At 46.3% G+C, this 25,722-nt stretch overlaps 1 protein-coding gene across 1 annotated transcript in view; it reads left to right on the plus strand.

The window, feature by feature from the left end:
• CRCP (CGRP receptor component) overlaps positions 1-24,729 on the plus strand; it is a 48,204-nt gene extending 23,475 nt beyond the window's left edge. Inside the window, exons 5-6 of the mRNA XM_021006999.2 lie at positions 15,700-15,757; positions 23,297-24,729. Of these exons, the coding sequence (XP_020862658.1) occupies positions 15,700-15,757; positions 23,297-23,437 (199 nt within the window). The 3' untranslated portion in view covers positions 23,438-24,729. The remainder of the gene's footprint in view (positions 1-15,699; positions 15,758-23,296) is intronic.
• Positions 24,730-25,722: the final 993 nt, after the last annotated feature.

Genomic DNA, 25,722 nt, shown 5'->3' on the forward strand with positions numbered 1-25,722 from the left:
CATTGTGTAATCTTTTCCTAGCTCTGCCTGCAGAAGTCTTCCCTTGCTACTTTGGGTACTTTATACTTGTTTTGTGCTGTGCAGTAATTTCCCACCATACACACCCACCCACACACCCATCCACTCATCCACAGTTTGGTTAGCCCTTGTTCAGCCATTTCTTAGCCTATGGGAATCAGTTCTTTACTACTACAAAAAGTACCGCTAAATCATTATTGTAAAACATTTTAAAAACATTAATTTTTTTTCAATGAGCAAAAATCTATTTTCTCTGTCCCGTTGGAAAATGAAAATGAAAACCCTGTAACAGTCTGAATCCATCTTTTTTTTTTTTAACATTTCTTATGGACCAGTAATATTTCATTACCAGTTCCCACAGTGGCCATATCAAAAAAAAACTCTCTTAGTCTGTACCCTGAGTTTATCACCTCTTTTGTCAAGAGGTGGGATGCTAGAATATTATTTTCAGGAGTCACCACTGCCTGTAAAGTCTCTCCTAGAGACAAGTTGAGCACTTGAGTTTCTGAATCTTCTTAATCTGGGAAATTTTTTTTTCTTTTTTTTTTCCATTCATTTCCCCTTCTTTTAAGAGCAGAATTCACAATAAAATGGTTGGGAAGAAAAGTTCAGCTACTAAGGACTTCATATAAACAGTTGACATATAAACAATTCCTCCCCACTGGTGTTCATTTCAGCCCAGAGTGGCTTGCCAGCGTCTTCTCTTGAGTTTGCCAGTATTTCTTTTTCCCCCATGACTTTCTTTTGTGAGTTCATCTCGGAAAAATGCAAGGCATAAATAGTAACATTATAGGTTTAAGACTAGAAAGGACCCTAGAGATCATTTAGACCAACCCCCTTGTTAAAATAAGGAGGGCAGATGACTCACCCAAGGTCATGCAAGGTAGAAAAGGCAGTGCCTGGATTCAGACCCAGTCCTTTCATGGGACTCTGTGGCAGTGGAATTCCATCCCCCAGAGAAAAGTGGTTTGTTTCTACTTCTTTGTTACAGCAAAAAGTGCTGCTGTAATTATTTTTGAACATATGAATCCTGTTCCTTTATCTTTGATGTCTCTGACCTCTTTGGGGTCTGTTTGGCCTACTTTTTAAAAAAATAATTTTTTTGTTATTTAAAATTTCTTACTTGTACTGACATTTTATCTTCTACCTAGTTAATTATTTTATTTATTTAAAGATTATGGACTTGGCAGTCATCAACATAGAAACATTTCTATTTTAAAAGGATGGAAAAAAAGGATTGCCTATGTAACTGAATCTACCATGTTTACGACTTGGTTTTTAAAACGTATACATCCTTCTTAACGTGATAGTGTCAACCATGCCCTGCTCGTCTCTGCCCCCTCCTGGACTTCTCTGTCTTTTTTAAAAAATATATTTTATTGATGCTCTTTTTTTCCCTGTTTCTTCTTCTTTTTTTTTTGTAGCACTATCATTTCCTCATTCCCCAACCCCAGAACAAGCCCACCCTTGTCACCAGTGACTATAAGCAAGCAGAAGCAGTCTTGTGGCTTATTGGGCATATCTGAAAATGCCAGCCATTTGAGCCCATCACTGAGAGGAGGAGACTAGAGTCCTCATGGGTTCTTGCATTGGTCAGAGTTCTGTAGGCTTTCCCAGGGGCTATCTTTTATAGTGTTATTAATATTGCACAAATTGTCCCCTTCACTCTGCATCAGTTCATATCAGTCTTCCCAAGTTTCTCTGAAACTACACCCTTCATCATTTCCCATGGCACAATGGTATTCCATCACATTCATAGACCATCACTGGTCCAGCCATTCTCCAGTTGATCTGTTTCCCTCAGTTTTTAATTCTTTGCCACCACAGAAAGACCTGCTATAAGTATTTTTGTACACATGGGTCCTTTTGACCTTTTGAGGATTATGCCTCATAGTAATATCACTGGGTCAGAGGTTAAGTGACTTTTGGAGCCTCGTTCCAAATTGCCCTGGACCAGTTCCCAGCTCCGGTAATGGCCTGGATGTTCTCCACCGCCTCCAACAATTGTTACCTGCCATCTTTGCTGATCCCGTGGGTGTGAGATAGAACCTCAGTGTTATGTGATTTTGCATTTTTCTTTTTATCAGTCACTTGGAGCATTTTTTCTCTATAAGTCCAGTCTTTTGAGAACCTGCTTTTAGGGCAGTTATAATCTGGGCACTAGCTGGGTGCCCAGAGCAGCAGCCATACAAATACCTATCTTCCCACCTGCTCATCCCTTAGCCTCCAGGTCACCTGATGGGTGTGTCACCTTCGAGGGCAGGATATGTGTTCCAGGACAGTGACTGGCAGGGTGTGTGGGATCCCCCACTCCTCCCTTTCATTTTGAGGAGGGCAGAATGAGCAGGGGTGAGTAGGTTGTGAAAGACCACAGACTTTATGACATCCCACCCCCACCCGCCCCTCTTCCTAACCTTCTCATTATTGCCCAGGGCATTTCCATCTTTCCTGTCATTCAGCTTCACCATCTCTGTCGTGGGGGCCATTTTTACATTCATATCATCCTTTCTCATGTGATCCCTTCTTTCCATTGACCCAGCAATCCCCTACTTTTGTCAGTCGGTCAGTCAATGGACATATATTAGGCACCTGCTGTGTGCCAGGCATTCATCACCTTTTGACTAGACTATTTAATTTGGCCTTGCTGATCCTCTGGCTCCCCTCTCCAAACCATCCTCCATGTGGCTGTTGGAGTGGTCTTCCTAAAGCCATAAATATATGTGGCTTCCTGTGGACTCTGGGGTCAAAAGGCATTTATCTCTCATTCTTTTCAAATTTCACCTTTTTCTCTGAAAATAATTATGAATGCGGTAGTACATATATGTAATTTATAAATATGTGTATGAATATGTATAATTTATGGACACATGCATATTGCCTCTGGGTACTCACAATTTTTTTATGATAGGAATTGTCTACTACTACTACTACAGGCAATACTCTGGAGAGATTAGGCATTTGTAAGGAGATCATTGTTTACACAGTAACTACAAGGTTAAATAGAAAGAAAACAAAAGGAATTTAATATTGTGCAATTGTAAATACCAGGTTGGACCATGGAGAAGAGTTGAGAAAAGCAGACATCTCTTTGTAGAAGTGGGGGATTGTGGGGTGGAATGTTGCATACTCTTTCAGACATTTGGGCCCTGGGCCCACTCCCTTATTTTACAGGTGAGGAAACTGAGGTGTAGGGAATTTAAATGACTTGCACACACAGGCGGTAAATGGTGGAGCTAAGATTTCAACCCAGGACCTTGGGCTCCAGTACGTGACATTGCTTCCCAATGTATTGGTTGGTTTGGGGGCTGGTTTTTTTCTTCTTTCTTTTTTGTCTTTTGTTACAAGGGATGGCCCCTTGAGTAGGGTAGGAGGAAGGGATATATTTTGGGGGAATGAAGGTGATAGAAAAAAAAATCAATAAAATCATATAATGACACAGTGATGCATGTAGCAAGCTTCTGCTGTTCGGGGCGACCCTTAACGTCCCCAGTGGAGTCTTGTTTCTAAGCTGTTCTGTAGAGAAGAGGACCAAGATCCTGACCAGAGAAATCCGGAGCTGGGAACCCCGGGGAGGCAGCCTCACCATCCCTACAAATAAGGAGTGAGCCTTATTCTGTGTTGTCTGAGGACTCTTTCTTTTCTGCTGTTTTTTCCCCGTATAATTTTATGATTCTGTGGCCAGAGAGAGTCCCCAGTGGCTGCTTTCTTCTCCTTCTTCCTTTTGGAGAAAGATAGTGAGCAGAGATGACCAGACAAGCTGCTGCTGGGATTGCTTTCTAAAACAATGAGCCCATCGATGCCCAGACACTTCCTCCAGACCCAGGCGCTCAGCACAGCCTGGAACTGGGCCTCTGTTTCTCTGTCACTTTTAGACAGGTAAAACTGATCAATCAGCACACATTTATTAATCCCGCATAATGTCCTAGGCCCTGCTAGGTGCGGAGAATTTAAAAAAAAAACAACAAACCAGTCCCTGCCCTCCAGGAGCTTACACTTACACTCTAATGGGGACACAGCTTGCTCATATTTGAGTACATGCAAACTCCCACAAAACTGATGTCAGAGAACCTCGGGGGGAGGGGCCTCACAATTTGGGGTGAGGGCGGGGCTGGGGAAGGGGACCAGGAAGCTCTTGTTGTAGAAAATGAAGCTTAAGTTTAGTGGAAAAAGAAAGGAGAGATTCCAGAGAGCCCGGGTGCGGAAGGAGGGCCAAGGCACAAAACCCCATTAGCTAATTTCAAAACATTTCCTATTTGCAAAGTGTTGAGCTCAGCATTGGTGGGAAGGAGGTGGGGTGGAGTGGGGGGTAGAGAGCAGTTAGATTAGGAGGATGTCCCTGTAGGAGCTTGGAGACTAATGAGAGGATAAGATAGATAGATACATAGATAGATACATAGATAGATAGATAGATAGATACGTAGATAGATACGTAGATGCATAGATAGATAGATACATAGATAGATACGTAGATACATAGATGGATAGATAGATACATAGATACATAGATACATGGATGGATAGATAGATAGATAGATACGTAGATAGATAGATAGATAGATACATAGATAGATAGATGGATAGATAGATACGTAGATACATAGATGGATAGATAGATAAATAGATACGTAGATGGATGGATAGATGCATAGATAGATAGATACGTAGATACATAGATGGATAGATAGATAAATAGATACGTAGATACATAGATGGATAGATAGATAAATAGATACGTAGATACATGGATGGATAGATAGATAGATACGTAGATACATAGATGGATAGATATGTAGATACATACATAGATGGATGGATAGATAGATACGTAGATACATAGATGGATACATAGATACATGGATGGATAGATAGATAAATAGATACGTAGATACATAGATAGATACGTAGATACATAGATGGATAGATAGATACGTAGATACGTAGATACATAGATAGATATGTAGATACACAGATAGATACGTAGATACATAGATAGATAGATAGATAGATAGATATAGATAGATAGATCTGTTGTTTAGTTGTTTTTCATTTGTCTGCCTCTGTGATCCCATTTGGGATTTTCTTGGCAAAGATACTAGAGGGGCTTGCCATTTCCTTCTCCAGCTCATTTTACAGAAGAGGAAACTGAGGCAAGCAAGGTTAAGTGACTGGCCCAGGGTCACACAGCTAGTACGTGTCTGAGGCTAGATTTGAACTCAGGTCTTTCTGACTCCAGGGCTGGTGTTCTATCCACTGTGCAACCTAGCCGTCCCATACACAGATCTATCTCTATAGAGCGAGAACTTGCAGTCTAATGGGAGGATAAGGCATATATCTATATCTACACACACATGTATATGTATCTATCCATATCTAGATGTGTGTATTATATATGCACCCACACTTAAGCCAGGATATGTTAGTTACACTGGGATACAGGCAAAGGAGAAGTCTAACGAGGTGGAAAGATGGCCAGATTTGGAATTAGAGACGCTGAATCCTGGCTTGAATCCCGGCCCTGACACTTGTAGTGTCTGAGCGGCCTTGGGTAAATCACCACTTTGGACCTCCATTCCCTTAACTGTAAAATGAAGGTCCTTTCCAGCTTTGAGGCTGTGATCTTGTGAGCCTAAGGAGGTGATGTTCACTTGGGAGAGGGAGTAAGTATTAAGTGCCTTCTGTGTGCAGGCACTGTGCTAAGTGCTTGACAGATATGGAGAAAGTAGACTTCGGTCTGGGCCTTAGAAGGGAAGGGTTTCAGTGGCTAAGGAAAAAGTGTATTCCAGGGATGTGGGGAGAGGCAAGAAGGGACAGGACAGGATCAGGGGTGCTAGTTATGTATTTTTGGTTGGAATGTAGAATCTGAAGAGGAAGAAAGTGAAATAATTCTGAGAGGGTAAGTTGAAGCCAGATTGTCAGGGGCCTTAAAGTTTGTGTTCTATCCCAGAGGCAATTGGGAGCCACTGAGGTATCGGAGCCATGGAATGATCTGGTCAGATCTCGTGCAGTAGGAAGAGTATTTTTGGCAACTGCAAAATAATGCACCGTGAGGGGCAGCTAGGTGGTGCAGTGGATAGAGCTCTGGCCTTGGAGTCAGGAGGACCTGAGTTCAAATCTGGCCTCAGACACTTGACGCTTACTAGCTGTGTGACCCTGGGCAAGTCACTTAACCCTGATTGCCTCACCAAAATGCAAAAAAAAAAATGCACCATCATTTCTTAATTCTGATTTATAATGTAAACTGGATAGAGCCCCTGGTTAGGAAGACCCGAATTCAAATATGCCCTAGGATATTTACTAGCTGTGTGACCCTGGCCAAGTCACTTATCCTCTTTTGGCCTCCGTTTCTCCAGCTGTAAAATGGGCATGATAATAGCATCTGCCTGCCAGAGTTGCTATGAGGATCAAATGAAGTAAGAATTGTGAAGTGCCTAGCACAGTGCCTTGTACACAGTAGGCGCTCTATAAAAGGTTCTTCCCTTCCTGCCCTCGCAGGAAGAGGCGTGTGTAGTGGGTCGGGTTGCTGACTTGCTCCCCAGTGAGTTTAGAGCTCAGCCCTGAGGTGCGGGCGGCAGCCAGGGGCTCCTCAGGTCTGGTCCAGACTCTGCTTTCTGTTCCAGAGGGCAGAGGGAGCCGCGTCAGGGCGGATGGCAAGACCTCTCGTTTGGATGGAGAGAACTGTTGCAGACTTGTTCTCTGCCACCAGGGGGAGCCATGGTGCTGTGCAGCCTCCCAGGCACTCCTGCAGCCCCAGGTCTGACCTTGCTCCTCCCAGTCCTCCAGTCTGAGCATTTCCACTGATGGAGAGAGAGCTCCTGTGATGGGCTTGTTGGCCTGGGGCGGAAGGGACCTCAGAGGCCATCCAGCCCCATCCCCCCATTTGACAGATGGGGAAACTGAGGCCCAGCCTGGTTAAGTGACTTGCCTGATGTCACGCAGGTAAGTGTCAGAGGCAGGATTCAAATCCAGGTCTCCTGACACTGTGTCTAAGCGATGGATTGTAACCTCCTTGAGGACCAGGCTGAGCCTTCTTTGTGTTTGTGATCTCGGCGCCCAGCACATAGACAAATGCGCTTGTGGAGTGATTGGTTGAGGTTTAGTTTCAGTGACTTATCCATGGTCACACAGCTGGTCGGTGGCAGTGATGAGATTTGAACTCGGGTCCTCCTGACTCCCAGGCCTGCATTCTGTCCACAGTGCCAGTCTGCGCCTGGAAAAGTAACAGTGGCCTTTACAGGGGGTTCTGAGGATTAAGGGAAATCCCCCGTGTACAGCTTGCCCAGCACATTTAAATCCCCGCGTAATTGTAAATCATTTTTATTATGATGGGGAGGCCGCTAGTGTGGTTGGCTGAATTTAAACCCCCTCTGCCTAGAGCACTTGCCTTTGGCCTCACTTCTGTTTAGATATTTCCTGCCCAAACTGGTAATGACCCATTAAATAAGAGCAGATGGGCTGATACAGAGGGGAAGGCGTCCACAAAAACCTACCAGAGACAGAAAGCCAGCAGCTTCCCCCCGCTGCCGGGCAGGCCAAGGGGATGCGATCGGGAAGTTCTGGGAGCTGCTCCCGCAAGCCAGCTTGGGGTGGGGCTTGGAGCGGCCGAAAGAACACAGCCCCTGAGCTCCCTCAGAGCTCTCGGTTTATGATTTCGTAAAAAGAAAAATGCCTGTGCATCCTCATTCCCCCTCATTCATTAGAGGTGGCCCAGGTAGCTGGTCTTGTCTGGTCGCTTCCGGGAAGCTCAGCCCCCACGGAGTTGGAGGTCTTCTGTATCCAGATCTGTATCTGTCTGTCTGTCTCTTTGTCTTATCTACCTACCTACCTATCTACTTCTCTGGATATATCCACCCGTCCATCCACTTAACCAATCTATCTAGATCAATGCTTCTTAAACTATGGGTCATGAGTGGGAAAAGTTTAAGAAACCCTGGTTTAGATATATCTCTCTTATCTACCCACCTATCATCTGTCTAATCTATCTAGGTATAGCTGTCTTCCTGTCTATACAGCTATCTACCTCTCTGTGTAGCTTATCTTTTTACCTACTTACCTACCTTTCTATCTCCATCTATTTATATATCTACCTACCTTTCTATCTTATCTAGATCTATTTATCTATCTATAGGTATCTATATTTATAAAAGGAGTAGATATATGTGTAGATATAGATAGAAGTCAATATACAGAAAGTTCTTGCTTTACATTCACGTTATACAAATTCAGCTGTCCAGTGACTGGCCAGCCCAAGCTCCTCTTCTAGGTAGGTGGTGGCAGCAGCAGGGCTGGGGCAGCCCCTTGCCAAGGGTCCTGCCCTCTACTCACTGAAGCTGCTCCAGCAGCCAGGGCTGAAGAGCTGCCAAAGGGGCGGGGCCATGTGGAGCCCCACATATAGATAACTATCTATATCTCTCTGTCTCTATCTCTACGAAAGGACTGGAGATAGATGGATGTATGGATGAATAGATGGATGATGGATAGATGGATGGATGACAGAGATGGGATTGAACTGTGGCCCTTTAATGCTAATTCCAGCAATCTTTCCAGGTACTGGGCATACAGAGACAAAAGGAAAAACAGTCCTTTCCTTCAAGGAGATTGCATTCTGCTGGAGGCCGTCGCCTGTAAACAGACACACAGACACACTCACACACACATTTATTTATTTATAATTATTTGAGGCAGGAGAGCTCACTAATCCTAGAGGGATCATGAAAGACTTTGTGCAGGAAGTGGCCTGTGAGGGGAGCCTTACCAGGAGATGAGAAAAGAGGTGGAAGGGAGGATGGTGTGCAGGGTGCGGGGGACAGCCTGTGCAGAGGCACGGAGATGGGAGATGAGGAGTTGAGTTTTGGAATCACATCAGTAGAGCAGTTTGGCTGTAATGTTGGGCACGTGAAGGGGAGGGATGGGAAATGAGACTGGCAGAGTAGATTAGAGCTGAATTGTGAAAGGCTTTACATGCTGAAATGAAGAGTTTGCATTTTATGCTGGGGGCAATAGGGAGCCATTGGAGTTTCTAGAGCAGGGAGAAGTGAAAGGGTCAGACCGGTGCTTTAAGAAGAGGACTTTGCAGTTGCTTGCTTTACTGACATCAGTTAAATCAGAAAGCCAGTGGATCAAAGCCTGAGGATTTTTTTTGTTTTTTTGTTTTTTGCTTTTTGGTGAGGCAGTTGGGGTTAAGTGACTTGCTCAGGGTCACACAGCCAGATTTGAACTGAGGTCCTCCTGACTCCAAGGCCAGAGCTCTATCCACTGCGCCACCTAGGTGCCCCTAAGATTTTTTTTTTTAAATTAATTTATTTTGAATTATCAACGATCACTTCCATAAGCTTTTGAGTTGTACGTTTTTCTCCCTCTGCCTCTCCACCTCCCTCCCCAAGACAGCGCACAATCTGATATAGAAAGCCCAAGATTTTGCCCTGGTGATTTGATGGGTTTGTGTTCTGTTCTCCAGGGCCCTTGGCCAGACGTCCTTCATTCTCGGTTCTCATGGCCTTTTGCACAAATGGGCCCATCTTTTAGAAGTAAGTGTTTAAATGCCGCGGAGGAAGCAGCTTTTCTTCTCATCAGATGAGATCACTTTTCCTCCATCAGGAATCCAGTGTCACCAACGAGACCAGGACAACGATGGCTGGCAATTTAATTTACAGAAGCCACGGCAGGAAAACCACTTGTTAATGGAGAAACCCTGACGCCCATGATCCCACTGATGCTTCCTTCTTGCCAGGGAAGGCAATGGTTTCCTTGGAACCCACCTTTTTTCTTTTTCTCCTTGAAACATTAAATTATTTTTTTTTCAATTAACAAGCATTTATTTTCTCTCTTCTCCCACTCCCCTCCACTAGGAGGGGGAAAAAAACACCGAACCTTTCATAACCAATTTGCACAGCCCAGCATTGGCCACGGCCAGAAACATATGTCTCCTTCTGCATCTTGAGTCCATCAAGTTTTCCTGGTTTCTCGAGAGAAAATAAGGTAGTCTTTTCTGAGCAGGCACCAAGCTAAGACTCAGATGGAGGGTTTTTCCAGCACTGGGACTTCTCCCTTAGAATTAAGCTCACAGCTTTTAGGAGAGAGACAGAGATGGACAGAGACAGGGAAACAGAAAAGGAAGGAGAGACAGAGACAGAGAGAGATGGGGAGAGACATCTACATAGGGGAGAGAGAAAGAGAGAGTTTGTTTAAAAGGTGGCCCAGTGGAGAGAGAGCTGGGCCTGGAGTCAGGGAGACCTGAATTCAAATCCAGCTTCAGACACAGCGTAGCTGTGTGACCCCTGGCCAGGTCACTTAACCTCTGTCTCCCTCGGGTTCCTCACCTGTAAAATGGGAGTAATAGCACTTCCATGGCAGGGTTGTTATGAGGATAAAATGAGATATTTGTAAAGTGCTTTGCAAACCTTGATGTGCCCTATAAATGCCAGTTGTTATTATTAATATTAATTATGTTTTAATTTTTAGTGTGTGACCATCTTAACCTCATGCCGGTGATGAAGCCTTACTGCTCCTTCTTCTTGTCCCTGATTGGTTTTTGTTGCTGAGGCTAGTCTGGTTGTTTCCCCAGTAGAATGTAAGCTGCTGGAGGGCAGGGGCTGCTTAATGTCTGCCTTTGCAGCCTCAGCACCTGTTCCAGCTCCAATGCTTATGGATGGATGGATGGAAAGATGGATGGATGGAAGGATGGATGGATGGAAGAATGGATGGAAGGATGGATGGATGGAAAGATGGATGGATGGATAGGTGGATGGATGGAAAGATGGATGGATGGATGGATGGAAAGAAGGATGGATGGATGGATGGAAAGAAGGATGGATGGATAGATGGATGGAAAGATGGATGGATGGATAGATGGATGGAAGGAAGGAAGGATGGATGGAAGGATGGATGGATGGAAGGAAGGATAGATGGATGGAAGGATGGATTGATGGATGGAAGAATGGGAGGATAGAAGGATGGATGGATGGAAGGAAAGATGGATGGATAGATGGATGGATAGATGGAAGGATGGATGGAAGGATGGATGGATGGATGGAATGTAAGCTCTTTGAGGACAGGGTCTGCTTCATTCATCGCTTTTGTACCAGCAGCATGTTGCACGATGCCAGCCATGTAGTAGAAACTTAGTTAAGGTTTGTTTGTTTCAGTTTTTTGGTAGGATCTTAACCCTCATTTCTAAGAAATTAGGAATTTCTTGGCTGTCGTGGGAATGTTTCACTCAGATCAACAAACATTTATCACAGTAACATCATAGATGTGTTTAGTCAGTCAACAAGCATTAATTAAGTGCTTACTGGGTGCCAGGCATGGTGCTAAGTACCAAGGATAAAAAGAAAGGCACAACCCCAGTGTTGGATCTCAAGGAGCCCACATTGAGGGGACTTTAAAGGGCATAGAGTGTGGTCCCTCCTGAATTTTACAGAGGAGGAAACCGAGTCCCAGAGAGAGGAAGCTACTCCAAGGTTACAAAGATAGTAAGTGGTGGGGATGGCTTTGGAACTCTCTGCATGAGGAAATCACCTCTGTTGAACAGGTTGGCCCCTTCTCTGGTCCTCCAGTATAAACATTTGCAGTGATGGAGAGAGAGAATTCATGTCAAAGGATCAGAGCTCTAGAGCTGGGAGAGACTCTAGAGGCCATTTGGACCAGCCTGTTCATTTTACAGATAAGGAAACTGAGGCCTGGGGAAGTTGGTCCAGAGTCTTTTTTTTTTTGCGTTTGTGTCCTCAGCACCTGTAATAAACAGCACTTGGCACATATGAAGTCCTGAATAAGTGCTTCTCTGTTGTTGCTGAGGCTCCTCTGTAATAGTGGCAGAGGCGAGATTCAGACCGAGGTCCTGTGACCCAGAGCCAGGGACCGGTGGGAAACTTCACTCCTCTTTGGTCTGTCCCCAGACATCCGTTGGGAGCAGGGCACTGGGTGTGTGCGCCTTTGTTATCACAGAGCTGACCCGTCCTGTTCTTGCCTTCTCTGGCCTTCCTAGAAATGAGAGCAGACAAACAGCTCTTTCAGTGATGCTGCGTTCACAGGCGGTGACATCGCTGCTGCAGACGGGCTGTTAAAAGTCTTTATTCTTAGGGGAGAGACGTTCTTTGGATGTTCTGAATGTGGCACCAGCTCTGGCTTAATCCAAGGCTGAACACTTAACCTCCAGCGTCTTAGGCCCAGTCTTTAAAAAAAAAAACCCAAAACAAAAAACTTATTTATATGAATAACTTTTGTTTTTAACGTCATCTTCATTTCTGAATGTGTCCCTTCCCCTCTCCTACCTAGAGGGCCATCCTGAGTGACAACAACTAAAAGAGAAAGGCTAAAAAAAAAAAACCGGTTCAGCAAAACCAGCCACCACGTACACTGTGTCTGATGGAGGAAGCCGTATTCCGCTCCCATAGTCCCCTGCTTCTGCAGAGGGGGGAGGGAGAGAGATATGAAGAGGGGGAGAGAGAAGGGAGGAGAGAGAGAAAAAGGAGAGAGAAGGGGGGAGAGAGACAGAGAGAGAGAAGGAGAGAGGAGAGAGAGACAGAGAACAAAGACAGGGAGAGAGAAACAGAGAGAGGGGTGTCCCTGGAGAGGAGAGAACGTCAAGGAGACAGAGTGACGAACAGTGTCAGAGGCTGCAGAGAACTCAGAGAGAATGAGGATGGAGAAGAGGCTGTCCCCGGGAAGTCCAGCCTGTCTACTGAGACAGACCATTCACCTCTCCAGCTCTGGAGGTGTGGGTTCCAATCCCAAGCCTTCAGCTGTCTAGGCCTTAGTTTCCTCATCTGTAAAATGAGGGTTGGGAGTGGATAGCCACTGACAGCAGCAACAGCCTTTCATGTGATGCTGTAAGGTTTGCAGAGTGCTCTAGAGAAACTAATTCATTTGATAAGGGCCAATCAGAATGAGTCTAATTCTTGCTTTTCCATAGGAGGGCCCTTCATATGCTTGAAGACAGTGGTCACGTCCTCCATTTTGTTCTCTAACCCAGACCTCCCTCCTTCCTTTCCTTTTCTCCCTCCTCTTCTCCTTCCATTCTGCTTCTTTCCTCCCTCTCTCCCTCCCTCCCTCCTTCCATCCTTCCTTCCTTCTTCCCTCCTTCCTTTCTTCCCTCCCTCCTGCCCTTGAGGGTGGAATGATGGGGTGGCACACCTGATGAGGCAAATTTAGGCTTGATGAAAGCAGAAATATCCTAATGATTCGACCCAAAAGCTTATACTCTAATGGAAGTAATAGATCTGTAGTGACCCAGAGTTGGAAGGACCTGAGAGATGACAGATGTCCCTTATCAAATGAGTAGTATGATGCCCATTATACGTATGTGTTATTCTTCTTGTTCCATTGTTTTAGCAGCACCCAACTCTTCATGACCCCGTTTGGGGGTTTCGTAGCAGAGATACTGGAGTGCTTTGCCATTTCCTTCTCCAGCTCATTTGACAGATGAGGAAACTGAGGCAAACAGGGTTCAGTGACTTGCCCAGGGTCACCTAGCTAGTGAGTGTCTGAGGCTGGATTTGAACTCAGGAAGATGAGTCTTCCTGACCCCAGACCTGGTACTGAATCCACTGTCACCTAGCTGCCCTATAGCATAAATAACAGACTGATTTTTAAAAGTTTATTAATATGTTTAATTTTTACATCCTTTTTATTACCCACTCTTCTCCCCCATTCTGAGAGGTATTCCCATAATGCAGAATGAAAAAGAGACAAAAAAAAGCAGCTCAGCACATCTGAGCACATGTCCCTTCAGTCTGACAGCATGTGCCATTTCCTGTATCCTTAGTTACAGGCTCTTCCACCTAGAACTGGAAGTGATCTTAGAGGCCCTCTGGTTTTGGCCATCTTGATTTTATACGCAAGGGCCAGGTGGATGAGGGGATTTGCCCCAAGGTCACACAGATGTTAAGCAGCAAAGGTGAGATTTGAATCCAGGTCCTCTGACTTCAGAGCTTGTCCAGGTACTTCTCAGTGCCTCACCTGCAAAGGAGGAGATGTGCGTTCCATAACTCTTCTTTGGTGCCCAGCCTGGGCATTCTAGTTACCCAGCCTTCAGTTCCTATGTTTGCTGTTGCTGCTATTGTAACTCTCTCTGTTTACCTTGTTGTAGTCATTGTGTGTACATCTTGTGTCCTGGTTCTGTTCACTTCGCATCAGTTCGTGTAAGTCTTCCCACCCTTCCCTGTATTCTCTGTTCATCATTTCTTTTTTTAAAATTTTTTAAATTAAAAAAAAATTTAAATATAAAATTAAAAAAACAAGAATGTCATGTACACAGTAGAACATAGGAGAGGATTCAAAATATATAGCAATAACTTTTCATTTCAAGAACACCTGTGTGTTAAATACTGTGCATTATGTTGAAAGCCGTCCATCTTTTCTTTGCTCCTTGTAGGTTTTCTTTTGTTCTCTGCTGCATACTTTTTACTTTGTTCTTTTTTCCCCCCTCCCTCCCCCTTGCCCACCACCCCAGGGCTACAACTGAGCGTTCAATATATTTATATATAGGTATTGATATATACATACACACACATACATACATACACACGTATATACATGCATACACACATATATGAACATATACTTTCCCTAAGAAATTCTACTCCTAATCTTTGTTTTTATGTTTATACAGATCTCTTATTTTCCTGTCTCTCCTGACACTTCTACTTTACTTCTGTCTGCTACCTTACCCTCCTATTACTTGACCTACCCCCACTCTAGCAGTCCCTCCCTTATCCTCCCATTCCCCTAAATCTAAACCCCCTTCTATATCCCCTTTTGGCCTATTCCCACACCTTCCCCGTGTTCATCATTTCTTGCAGCATTAAGATAAGATATACTATCACCTGCCACAATTTAACAGGCCACTTTTGAGAAGGAGTCATGAACTGCCTGATTAGGAACTCAGTGTCATAAAGCTAGGACTGGAAAGGACATCTAGGTCAACCTCCTTGTTTTATTGATGAGGCAAATGACAGTTTTCCGCCGTTTCTTTGTTCAGCTCCAGATTGCATGGAAAGGACTCAGAAAATAATAGCTTGCAGCTGGGCAGCTAGCTGGTACAGTAGATAGCGTGCTGGGCCTGGAGTGAGGAAGCCTTGAGTTCAGATCTGGCCTTAGACACTTCCTAGCTCTGTGACCCTGGGCAGGTCCCTTAACCTTGTTTGCCTCAGTTTCCTCATCTGTAAAATGAGCTGGAGAAGGAAATGGTAAACCATTTCAGTATCTTTGCCAGGAAAACCCCAAATGGGGTCATGGGGGGGTTGGACCCAACTGAAAACGGCTAAACAACAACATTTATGTAGTGTTTTATAAAGGCTTTTAAGTATATGGTACCTGCCAGGCACTTTACAAATATTACTTCATTTTATAGTCTTTTATAGAGGTAGTTTTTTGTTTGTGTTTTTGCTTAGGCAACGGGGTTAAGTGACTTGCCCAGGGTCACACAACTAGTAAGTGTTATGTGTCTGAGGCTGGATTTGAACTCAGGTCCTCCTGAATCCAGGGCTGGTGCTCTATCCACTGCATCATCTAGCTGCCCCTATAGCTGATTTTTTACCGATGAAAAAAAATGAGGTTAAATCAGAGAGACGATACAGGTAGCAAGTGTCTGAGGCCGGACTTGAACTCATAGCTTCCTGACTACAGATGCAACGCTCAGTGGGCTATACCTCCAGGAGTGTGAGATGTGTCTGTTGCATTTGACAGGGCAGAGAAGCTGCAGCTGCTGAATCACAGGCCCATGACTGCTGTGGAGATCCAGCTGGTGAGTGAGCCCAAGCCACTGGGGCTTCAGGGGATGAGTGGGAAGGAGCAGAGGCTGGAGCCGCTTCCCAGGGGGCAGAGGGGACCTGTTGCCTTTCAGGGCATCTTTCCTTAAAGGGCTGTCTTGTGGAAAGGGGACAAGACATAGTCTTGCTTGGCCCTAGAGGTGGGATTGGGGAGTGGGCTGGGGCTTAGAGGCAGATTGAGGCCAACCATGGGAGCTCCCTGGGTCCCTGCTCCCTGGAGGTTTTCAGACAAAGGCTGGCTGACCACTTCTTGTCACTTAGCTCATAGACATTCAGGTATAGGTTGCTCCAACCCAGAGATTCTTTGTCTCTGCCTGAGCTTGGGATCTATCAAATATGCCAGAAGCTGAGAATGAGCCAGAGAGGGTAGGAGCTAGGATCACAGGGTCACCAATTTAGAAGCCGTCTAAGCCCCCCTCATTTTACCAAGGAGGCGACTGAGACCCATGAGGATGAAATAAATTACAAAGGTAGTAATAATAGTAATGGCTAATGGTTTGCATTTATTTATATGTCTCTTTAAGGTTGGCAAAACACTTTACAATATTTTCTCATTTGACCCTCACAACAGTCCTGTGAGATAGGATCTGTTAATAACCTCAGTTTGCAGATGAGTAAACTGAGGCTGAGAGAGGGAATTTGGTAGTAAACTAGCCTCTCAAACAGGATTTGAATTGAGGTCTTCCTGACCTCAAAGCCAGTGTTCTTTGTCCTTTACCAGCTGTTTGGACAGAACTGGGATTAGAACTCAGGTCCTCTTATTTTAAATCTTTCCACTGTACCAGACTGCCTAGATTTGTCCCGATGGGGTCATTTTTTAAGGATGTTGAGAAGCGGCCGTGTCAGTTGGCTGACTTCTTAGAAAGCCGCATTGACTCGGCATGCAGCTGGTCCTTGGGGACCAACAAAAGCCGGTGGCCTCTTTCCCTGCACTGACAGAGGGGCGTCCCACCGTGGTTGCCAATAAACTGTGTCATTCCTGGAGTGTCTGCTGAGGAGGTCCAGAGATGTAAGCTCTAACGCCATTTGTATCAAGACACCATAACAACCTGCTTGGGCTCTGCGGGATAGAAAGCTTAATGAAGTCAGAATGAGTGGCTGTTTTCAGGTCAGCAGTCCCCTGCGTTGGCCATCAGAAACTTTGTTTGGGAAGGCAATAAAGCAAAAAAAAAAGAGCAGATTTTGGAGACAAATGTACAGTAATCAGCTCTTCTCTCTGGGTCTGGGTCTTTTCTGTTCCACGTTGCCTTGAGATAATAAATGTGTCCTCACTGAAATTGAGAAAAGTGTTCAAGAAAAAAGGACACAGAGAACCTAAAATGTCTGGCCTATAGATCCCTTAGAATTGGGTGTTTGGGGGAAAAAGGGATGGGGAATGGGGATAGATACTGGACCTGTTATTTCATTGGTATAAGGAACTCCCAGGTGAGGAAAGCCCTCTACCAATGCAGGTCAGCACCCTTTCTGCCCAGGGTCAGACAGTCAAAGGCCGGACTTCCTGGCCTCAAGGCTGGCTCTCTTCTGACCACATCACAGTGCTTCTTTTTCAGTAGGGGAGGGGAAGAGGCAATAATTTTTTTTTAAAGGACCATGAAGGGTATTGTTTTTTAAATGTTGCTGAAACTGCTCAGCAGCTATGTGGATAAAGGGCTGGCCTTGGAGTCAGAAAGACCTGGGTTCAGGTGCTGCCTCTGGCATTAACTGGTTATGGGAACTTAGGTAAGTTAGTAGTGGAAAGAGCACTGACTCTGAGGCCCGAGGTCTTGAGTTCAAATCCTACCCCTGTTGCACCTTGGGCCAAGCTAGAAGGGACCTTGGGAGTTATTGAGATGAAGAAACAAAAGCCCATAGAGGTCGACTGACTTGCCCCAGTGTCACTCAGCCAGCAATCCTCTGTGGTAGGATTTGAACCAAGGTCTTCCTGACTCCACGTCTCACATACCACCTAGTCTACCACCACCTCTCCTTCACAGGCCTAGAAAAAACTCCTAAAGGTTTAATTTTTGTTTCTGTGTTGACAGAAAAGTGTTTATTGTTTTCTGAAACTGTTTTGGCCCTTTTTAAACAGACAGAAAAGTTAAATTAGGATACCAGTTTCCCCAGGTGTCTTTCCAGGGAAGCTGGAGATCTTGTCGCTCACCCGCTTTTCCCAAGAAGCGGCTGCTGTTTTTTACCTGTTTGACATCGAAGACTGTGAGCTTCAGAGGGCGTCAGCTTGAAAAAAACAGCCCCCGAAAACAAAACACCACGAGACCGTGACTCCCATCCCACTGGGTTACAGGTCACAGGCTGCATCTCTGTCTCTTCCGCCAACATTAACCAGCACCATGTGCTGTTCTTGGCTCAGGGACATGAGGTGACGGCAGGGAGGAGGAGGAGGGGAAAAGAGAAGATGGGGAGAAGAGGAGGGAGAAGAGGAAGGGGAGGAGGAAGAGGAGAAAAAAGGGGAGGAAGGAGAAAGGGAGGAGGGGAGAAGAGGAAAGAGGAGGAGGAGGAAGAAGAGGAAGAAGACAAGGAGGAGGGGAGGAGGGGGAGGAGGGGAAAGGGAGGAGGGGGAGAATAGGAAGGGGTGGAGAAGGAGGAAGAAGGGGAAAAAGACAAGAAGGAGGGGGAAGAGGAGGGGGAGGGCCTGTGCTTGGAGCTTAGACCACTGTATGATGGTAACTTGAAAGGAAGAAAGCAGTGTCCTCATCCTGGCCTTATCTCTGAGATTCTTCCCCTCCCTAACGTGTTCTCTACCTCTGCCCTCCTCAGAGAGATCCATCCATCCTTCCCTCCCTCCCTATTTCCTTCCTTCCTTCCTTCCTTCCTTCCTTTCTTCCTTTCTTTCTTTCTTTCTTTCTTTCTTTCTTTCTTTCTTTCTTCTTTCTTTCTTTCTTTCTTTCTTTCTTTCTTTCTTTCTTTCTTTCTTTCTTTCTCTCTTTCTTTCCTTCTTTCTTTCTTTCTTTCCCTTTCTCAAGATTTTCTCCAAGATTCTCTCCATCTGTGATTCTTTCACTTGTCTCCCTCTCCACCCCTTCCCCTCCCCCTACCCCCATGAGAGATTCTCTCTCCTTTCTTCTTTCCTCCTCTAGCAGACTCTCTCCCTTACACTGGGGTAGTGATGTCTCTGGGATGTCTCTAGCACTTTCTGGGGCAGCGGTACAAGTGCTTAAGGATCATCACCTACTCCCTAGAAGAGAGATTAATTGATTTCATCCTGGGCAGCCAGGTAGTACGGTGCATAGAACACTGGGCCTGGAGGCAGGAAGGACCTGAGTTCAAATGTGGCCTCAGTCACTTAACTAGCTATGTGACCCTGGGTAAGTCACCTCACCTTGCTTGCCTCAGTTTCCTCATCTGTAAAATGAGCTGGAGAAGGAAATGGCAAATCACTCCAGTGTCTTTGCCAAGAAAAGCCCAAATGGGGTCACAGATCTCATGCTGTGAAAGTGGAAAATGGAAGGGGGCTGAGGCTTTCCACGTGGCTGCCTTTCGGCTATCCCTTTCCCCAGCGCCAGGAAGCGTTCTCACCGGTTGCAGCCAGCTGGCTTCTCCCCACTGCCCTTCTCTCACTGGCACTCCCCCCCCCCCCGCCTCGTGTATATTTTCTCTGGTTTGTATCTATGTGTCCGGTGATCTTTCCTCCAGGTAGAATATAAGCTCTCTGGAGGCAGGGGCTATAACCTTTGAACCCCCACGGCCCCCCTGGTGCCTTTGGAGTCGGGACCCAGGCTCCCACCCTTCCTCTGCCATTTATCATCCCTGTGTCCTCAGCCTTAACCTCTCTGCTTAAGTGAGGTAGTCATCTCTAAAGAAAAGGGGTGGAACCAAAGGGTGTCGGATTCCTTCCAGCCCTGAGGCCGGGATCTTGTGGACTGTCTGTATCTGTTGGACCCTGGGACTGTGGTTATTCCAGTTCTGTTCCAGTTATATAACCAGGGTCAATGTCAGGACTTAAGGTTTTAAAATATCATAACTTTTTTCTTTGCATTTTTCTTGTTGAATTGAAATGATTTGCCAAAGTCATCCCTCTGGATAGCAAGGAAGGAAGCAGGCATTGATTAAGCTCTCACTGTGTACCAGGCACATGCTAGGTGCTTTAGAACCAGTCCTACCTGCTTGATCCTCACATCAGCCCTGCTGAGACAGGGGCAGGTGCTGGTGTTTTCCCCATTTTACAGTTGAAGAGGCTGAATCAGATAGAGGTGCAGTGACTTGCCCAGGGTCATACAGCTAATAAGTGTCCAAAGCTGGATTTGAACTCAGGTCTTCCTGACTCCAAGACTAGAGTTCTATCCATTGCGCCATCTAGCTGCCCCTTGTTTTCCATCATTCTTGCGGAGGCCTCTCCCAGTCCCACTTTTGCTGAAAGTCTCCTCCCTTTCCCCAGTGCCTTGCCCTCTCCTGCAGCCCAGCAGAGCATTTGATTCCTTTGGCTCCCACCTCCCTGTTGACTCCTGTTGAGCTTGTGGTCTGCTAGCACCCTCAGATCTTTTTCGAGTGAATGTTTTTTTTCCTTAGCCATCTCTTCTCCACAGTGGATGCTATGCCCTTTTCCTGAGCTATTTCAGTAACAGTTTCTAAGATAAGCGAGTTGACACTGTGAGGTCACTCCAGACAGGAGAGGTTGTGTATACTTTTTAAAAAAATGGTAATTTGTGAAGTTTACAGATGAGTAAACTGAGGCAAACAGGGTGAAGTGACTTGCCCAGGGTCACATAGCTAAGTAAAGGTCTGAGGCCAGATTTGAACTCAGGTTTTCCTGACTCTAGGCCCTGTGCTTTACACATACTATTGTGTAATGTGTATACACATGTGTGTGTGTGTGTGTGTGTGTTGTGTCTTTGTGTTCTATATTGAAGGACAGACTTGATTTCCACTGGTCCAGAACAGCTCAGCCCCCTTTTTGTGGAGAGAGAGCAGGAAGTATTGTTACTTATTTAAGATGGGGGGATGAGAGTGGAGAGAATGAAGAAAATATGTTTAATTAGTGATGTGGGGACATGATAAAGAAGCCTTGTGCTTTGGGGGCCTCTGTGGGGCCAGCAGAGAGGTCCCCTTTGTGTCTTAGCTCTTAATCCAAGGCCCAAGAGGCCTGGGAGGAGAGAATCCTGACAGCTCTCCCATCTGTCTAGGCCTGGGAATAGAATGGAATATTATATTAATTCCATTGCATTAATATTAAGGCTGTCTGAGAGAGTGTGCAGTAGAGTGTCTGCTCCTTGAGGACAGGGACTGTGAACAGCACCTAGTACAGGGCTTGGCATACAGAAAGAGCTTAATAAGTGCTTGTGAATTGAATGGGAATGAAAGGAATTGATGTCATCTCTAGTACTGTGTACAGTTGGGCAGGAGGGGCCTCTGAGCTCAAAGTTGCTGGATCGTAGGTGTAGACCAGGGAGGGATCTCAGAGGCTAGCTGGGCAGGGCCACCTTGCTTTACAGATGGGGAAACTGAGGCCTGGAGTGGTTAAGTGACTTGTTGAGGATCACCCAGGTAGTCTGTGTCAGAGGCAGGATTTGAACGCAGGTCGAGCATCCTTTTAGTCCAGCCCAGTCCGGGAAGGATTCACCAAACTTTGAGACAGTTGGGCACCCGTCTTCATCATAAGCATCTTCATGGAGGGCATTCCAGAGCTTGCTTCACTTAAACAAATCTTTAAAAATTAAAAGTGCCTTCTTTATTGGCTGTTCTGAAGGCAGAGTTTGGCGGCTTTCCCCCTCTTCCCTGGCCCCCTGTCCTCATGTAGCACTTTGCCCTGGTCTCACATCTCTTCTCTCTTCTTTATAAAATCTCGTGGAAATGGGAAACATCTGGTGGCCATCCCCAGCCTCCTGATCCTCTCCTAAGCCGTGAAGACAGCTATTATGCTTTCCTCTCACCAGGTTAAACGGCCCAGACCGGGCCTTCTCCTGGTGCCGCTCCTGCTGGCCTGCGGGCACATGGCACATATGGCTCTTTTGCAGAGCGCAGCTTTGCTTGGGCATCTGGTCGATGAAATGGAGATTCCTCCCAGAGCGTTTGGCAAAGAGATCACATTCCTTGGGCCATTTGATCTTTTGAAAGGGATCTTTGGTGGGAATTTTCCCCCCCCAGAGCATGATGGGAGGTAGTGTGGTAGGCCACTCTGTTCTCCCCGCCCCTGCCCAGGAGAGCCTGGGATGGTTCCTGTGTGGCGCGGGAGCAGTTCCCTGCTGGAGTCCCAGCTCTGTCCTGGACTCGCTGTATGACCCTGGGGAAGCGGCTTCCCTTTGTGATCCTCTGCTCTCCTAACCTGTGAAGTAGGAGGGCTGGACTGGGCAGCCTCTAGAGGCCTTTCCAGCTCGGGGCTGTTAAGCCCAGTATATCTCTACCCTTTCTGATCCCTGTCGGCCAAGATTTCCATTTACATTGTGGGTCTGAGTGCATTCTCTTTTCCCCTGTAAACCTTCTTCTCTTCTGAACCTTCCTGCTTCTGGCAGGGGCACCTGGACAGCCGACCTTGGCATTCTCCTCTGCTCCCCATCCCTCTTTCTGGCCCCTTCTCTTCACCAGGCCCAGCTCAGCTGTCTCCTAGACCATTGCAGCGGCCTCTGTTTGGGCCTCCCTGCCTCCGGTCTCTCCCCACTCTGGTCCGTCCTCCACATTAAACTTCGGTGGTTTTCTGGTGTCTCATTTTTTATCTCATGTTTCTAGTATCCTTTTTAATTCTTGATTTTTAGGTGCACCGGTTTTATAAGCTACCCAGTCATTAGTACAGGGGCCATATAGTGGTTTGAATAGCCTTAAGCTGCCCTAAGACTTTGGGGACCTCGTGTACAATTTATAAATAAGCAAGCTTGCACATACTGGGGGGAGGCTGGGATATTGTGGTTGACAGGGATATACAGTCTAACAAGCTTTGGAGACGATTGTTGTAAAGTAAAATAGATTCCTCGGCCGGGCATTTGAAGCCCTTTCCAGCCTAGATCCTGGCTACCCTGCCCCTATTCTGGTCTAATCAGCCCGTATATCAATACCCAGATACAATATTCTCTCCCCCTCCTCAGTGCCCTCCCTTATAACACAGAACTTAAAAAAAAAAAAAGAGGGAAGTCTTAGCAGAATGAACTAATCCATCCACTCTGTGTCATGGCTGCTGTGGTTCTACCGATTCTGGCATCTTAGCTTTAGAGATGGAAGGGACTTCAGAGGCGTCTTCATTTTACAGATCACTGAGACCCCCAGAGGGTAAGTGACCCGCCCAGAACCACATGGTTTATAAGTGGCTGGGGCTAGATTTGAACCCAGGTCTTCCTGACTTCCAAGTTTGGTGCCCTTTGAGAGGCTTGATGTGCTTGAATCCAGGAGGACCTGGGTTCAAATCCTACCCCGGCTACTTGGACAGGCCATTCGAACCCCTCTGAGTTTCGGTTTTTCATCCGTGAAATGAGAGGGTCGCACCGAGTGACCTCCAACGTTTGTTGCGGCCTCTTCCTGCGTGCCTTTCCCTAGCCCCCGTCTGTGGTGCCTCTGTCCCTTTTTCACAGGCTGGTGGGTTTTCTCCTCCGCAGATGGTGGAGGAGAGTGAAGAGAGGCTGACAGAAGAACAGATTGAGGACCTTCTGCAGACTGTCACCAGCATCCTCCCTGGGGACCCTGAGGCCGAGCAGAAGCCCGAGGACATGGCGGTGGATGAAGGGGACCCTGAGTAACCGTGGGCCCCGGGACTGGACTCCAGACAGGGAGCCGGCTGAGCAGCTAAGAGACCTTGGCTTCAGAGAAGCCCCTCCCCGTTTACAGGGACCCCGACCCTGGTGGCGAGGGCAGCGAGCCGGCACGGCCTGCTGAGGAGGGAAGGACTCGGAAGGGGCAGCCAGCTGGGGGAGGGGTGGGAACCAAGCTGTCGGCCCCTTGGGTCAAAGTTCTTCTTTCCTCGTTCCAGCCCCAGCTGTGAGCACCTCCCTCGCTCCACGGTGGGGCCCTGCCATCCTAAGCACTTTCATATGTCTCTCCCCGCAAAGGGCCGTCTCTCCAGCTCCCCTTCCAAGCGCTGTGGATGGGGGAGCTCTATTTCTCTGGGCTATTCTGACGGCTTCTTGTTATTCTGTTAGAGAACCACAAAGAAGAAAAAGAAGAAAGGAATAATTAAAAAAAAACCCACACATTTTTCCCAGCATGCCAATTGAGTGAATTTAGCCAGCCTTTTCTTAAATTCATTTTATTAATAATGCCCCTTGTCTCAAGATCGGGGTTTTCCAGTGGAAAAACTGTGACTTAGTAGCTAAAGAGCTAGCTGGCTTCAGAGGCCTGGGTTCTGGGCCTGTCTCTGACTCGAGCTGGTTGTCTGACCCCAGGCATGTATGTAACCTCTCACTGCAGTAGGCTGCTCTCTCAGACTGTCAGTTGCATTGGTATGCAGGGATTCCTTGTATCGATGAAATCTCCAGTCGAATCTTTCAACTTATTTTTTTGGAGCTCTGCCGTCTAAAGTGGAACCCTTTCTTGTCTTTTCTGGTTTTTGGCCTTTTTTTTTGGTTAAATTTTTTTGGATTAACAAACATACATTTTCTCTGCTCCCCCCCCAAATCTTTGTAACATATATGCAAAACAGCTTCCCACAGTGGCTGTGTGTCCAAAACTGTGCCTCGTTCTGCTTCTCCAGCAGGTAAATTAAAGGTAAAAAGATGGTTTTCCACTTAAGAGCTGGACACAGGAGTCATGGAAATGAGGGCTGGAAAGGGCCATAAAGCTCCTCTGGTTCAGGCTTGGCTCCAAAGAAGAGACAAAATGCATCTCCCTCTGTCCTTGGCAGAGGTGGGGGCCTGGGGGTGTGGATCACTGCATATACTGTCACACTTGGTTCATGTGGTGGTTAGCTTTGTAAAGTCCTTTTTTTCCTTTTTAAATTTTTTTTTGTGAGTAATGGCTTGCTGGATTGGTGGGGTGGGGTGGGGAGGAAGGTGAGAAATTTAGAATGGAAGATTATGTAAAAGAAAAAGATAAATAAAAGCTTTTTTAAAAAAAATCCATTCCTACCTCATTTTAATTTTAATTTATTAATTTAGTTTAATTGACACCTCCTTTTGCTTTTATACCACAGTCATAGGACCCTGACACCCCCAGCTGGCTCCAGACCCTTCCTTGTCACAAAGAGATTCAGCCATCCCGCACACTGGCCACATTCTGTAGGACAGCTTACGCCACTTTGCATTTTTGTTGGTTGATTAGTTATGTCTGACTCTCCGTGACCCCATTTGGGGTTTTCTTGGCAAAGATACTGAAGTGTTTGCTGTTTCCTTCTTTAGCTCGGTTTTACAGGTGAGGAAACTTAGGCAAACAGGGTAAAGTGATTTGCCCAGGGTCACCCAGCTAGTAAGTATCTGAGGCTGTATCTGAACTCAGGTCTTCCTGACTCTCGGCTTGGTACTCTTATCTACTGTGCCACCCAGCTGCCTTTTACAGATGAAGAGCTGGGATTTGAACCCAGGTCCTTGGGCTTAGTCCAGAACTCTTTCCTTGGGTCTTTGAATGTGAACCAACAGATTATTAGTTCATTATCAAGTGAAAAACTCATTCCTATTCAGCCTTAGCCACAGGTATTCAGCCTGAGTGAGGATTCTGGGTAGACGGTTCTGCTCTGCCGCAAATGTCAGGGCTATGGTGCTTTGCTTAAAAGGGGTCGTTATTTTTCCAGATCTGTGGCTATGTTTTTCCAGAAGGTTGTCTGCTTTTAATGCCACCATCCAGAACATTGATGTGGCTGCAGTTACCTATTTAGGTCCCTATTGGCTGGACTCATCCGTATTGCCCCCTCCCAGGACGGAGCTGAGCCAGGTTACAGTCCCCTTGAAAGTGAGCCAAGGATTCCTCTGTCCGTTTGGCACACTGAGTGTTGGCCATCAGGCTGTGCACGTGTCCCTGTCGGTGATGCTTTCTTTTGAATTAAGGTGTGCGAGATGATTTACTGGACAGCAGTCCTCTTTACCGCCCAGTCCGC

The sequence above is a fragment of the Phascolarctos cinereus genome, unplaced genomic scaffold (assembly GCF_003287225.1).
Source record: "Phascolarctos cinereus isolate Bilbo 61053 unplaced genomic scaffold, phaCin_HiC Scaffold_5;HRSCAF=322, whole genome shotgun sequence".
NCBI lineage: Eukaryota > Metazoa > Chordata > Mammalia > Diprotodontia > Phascolarctidae > Phascolarctos > Phascolarctos cinereus.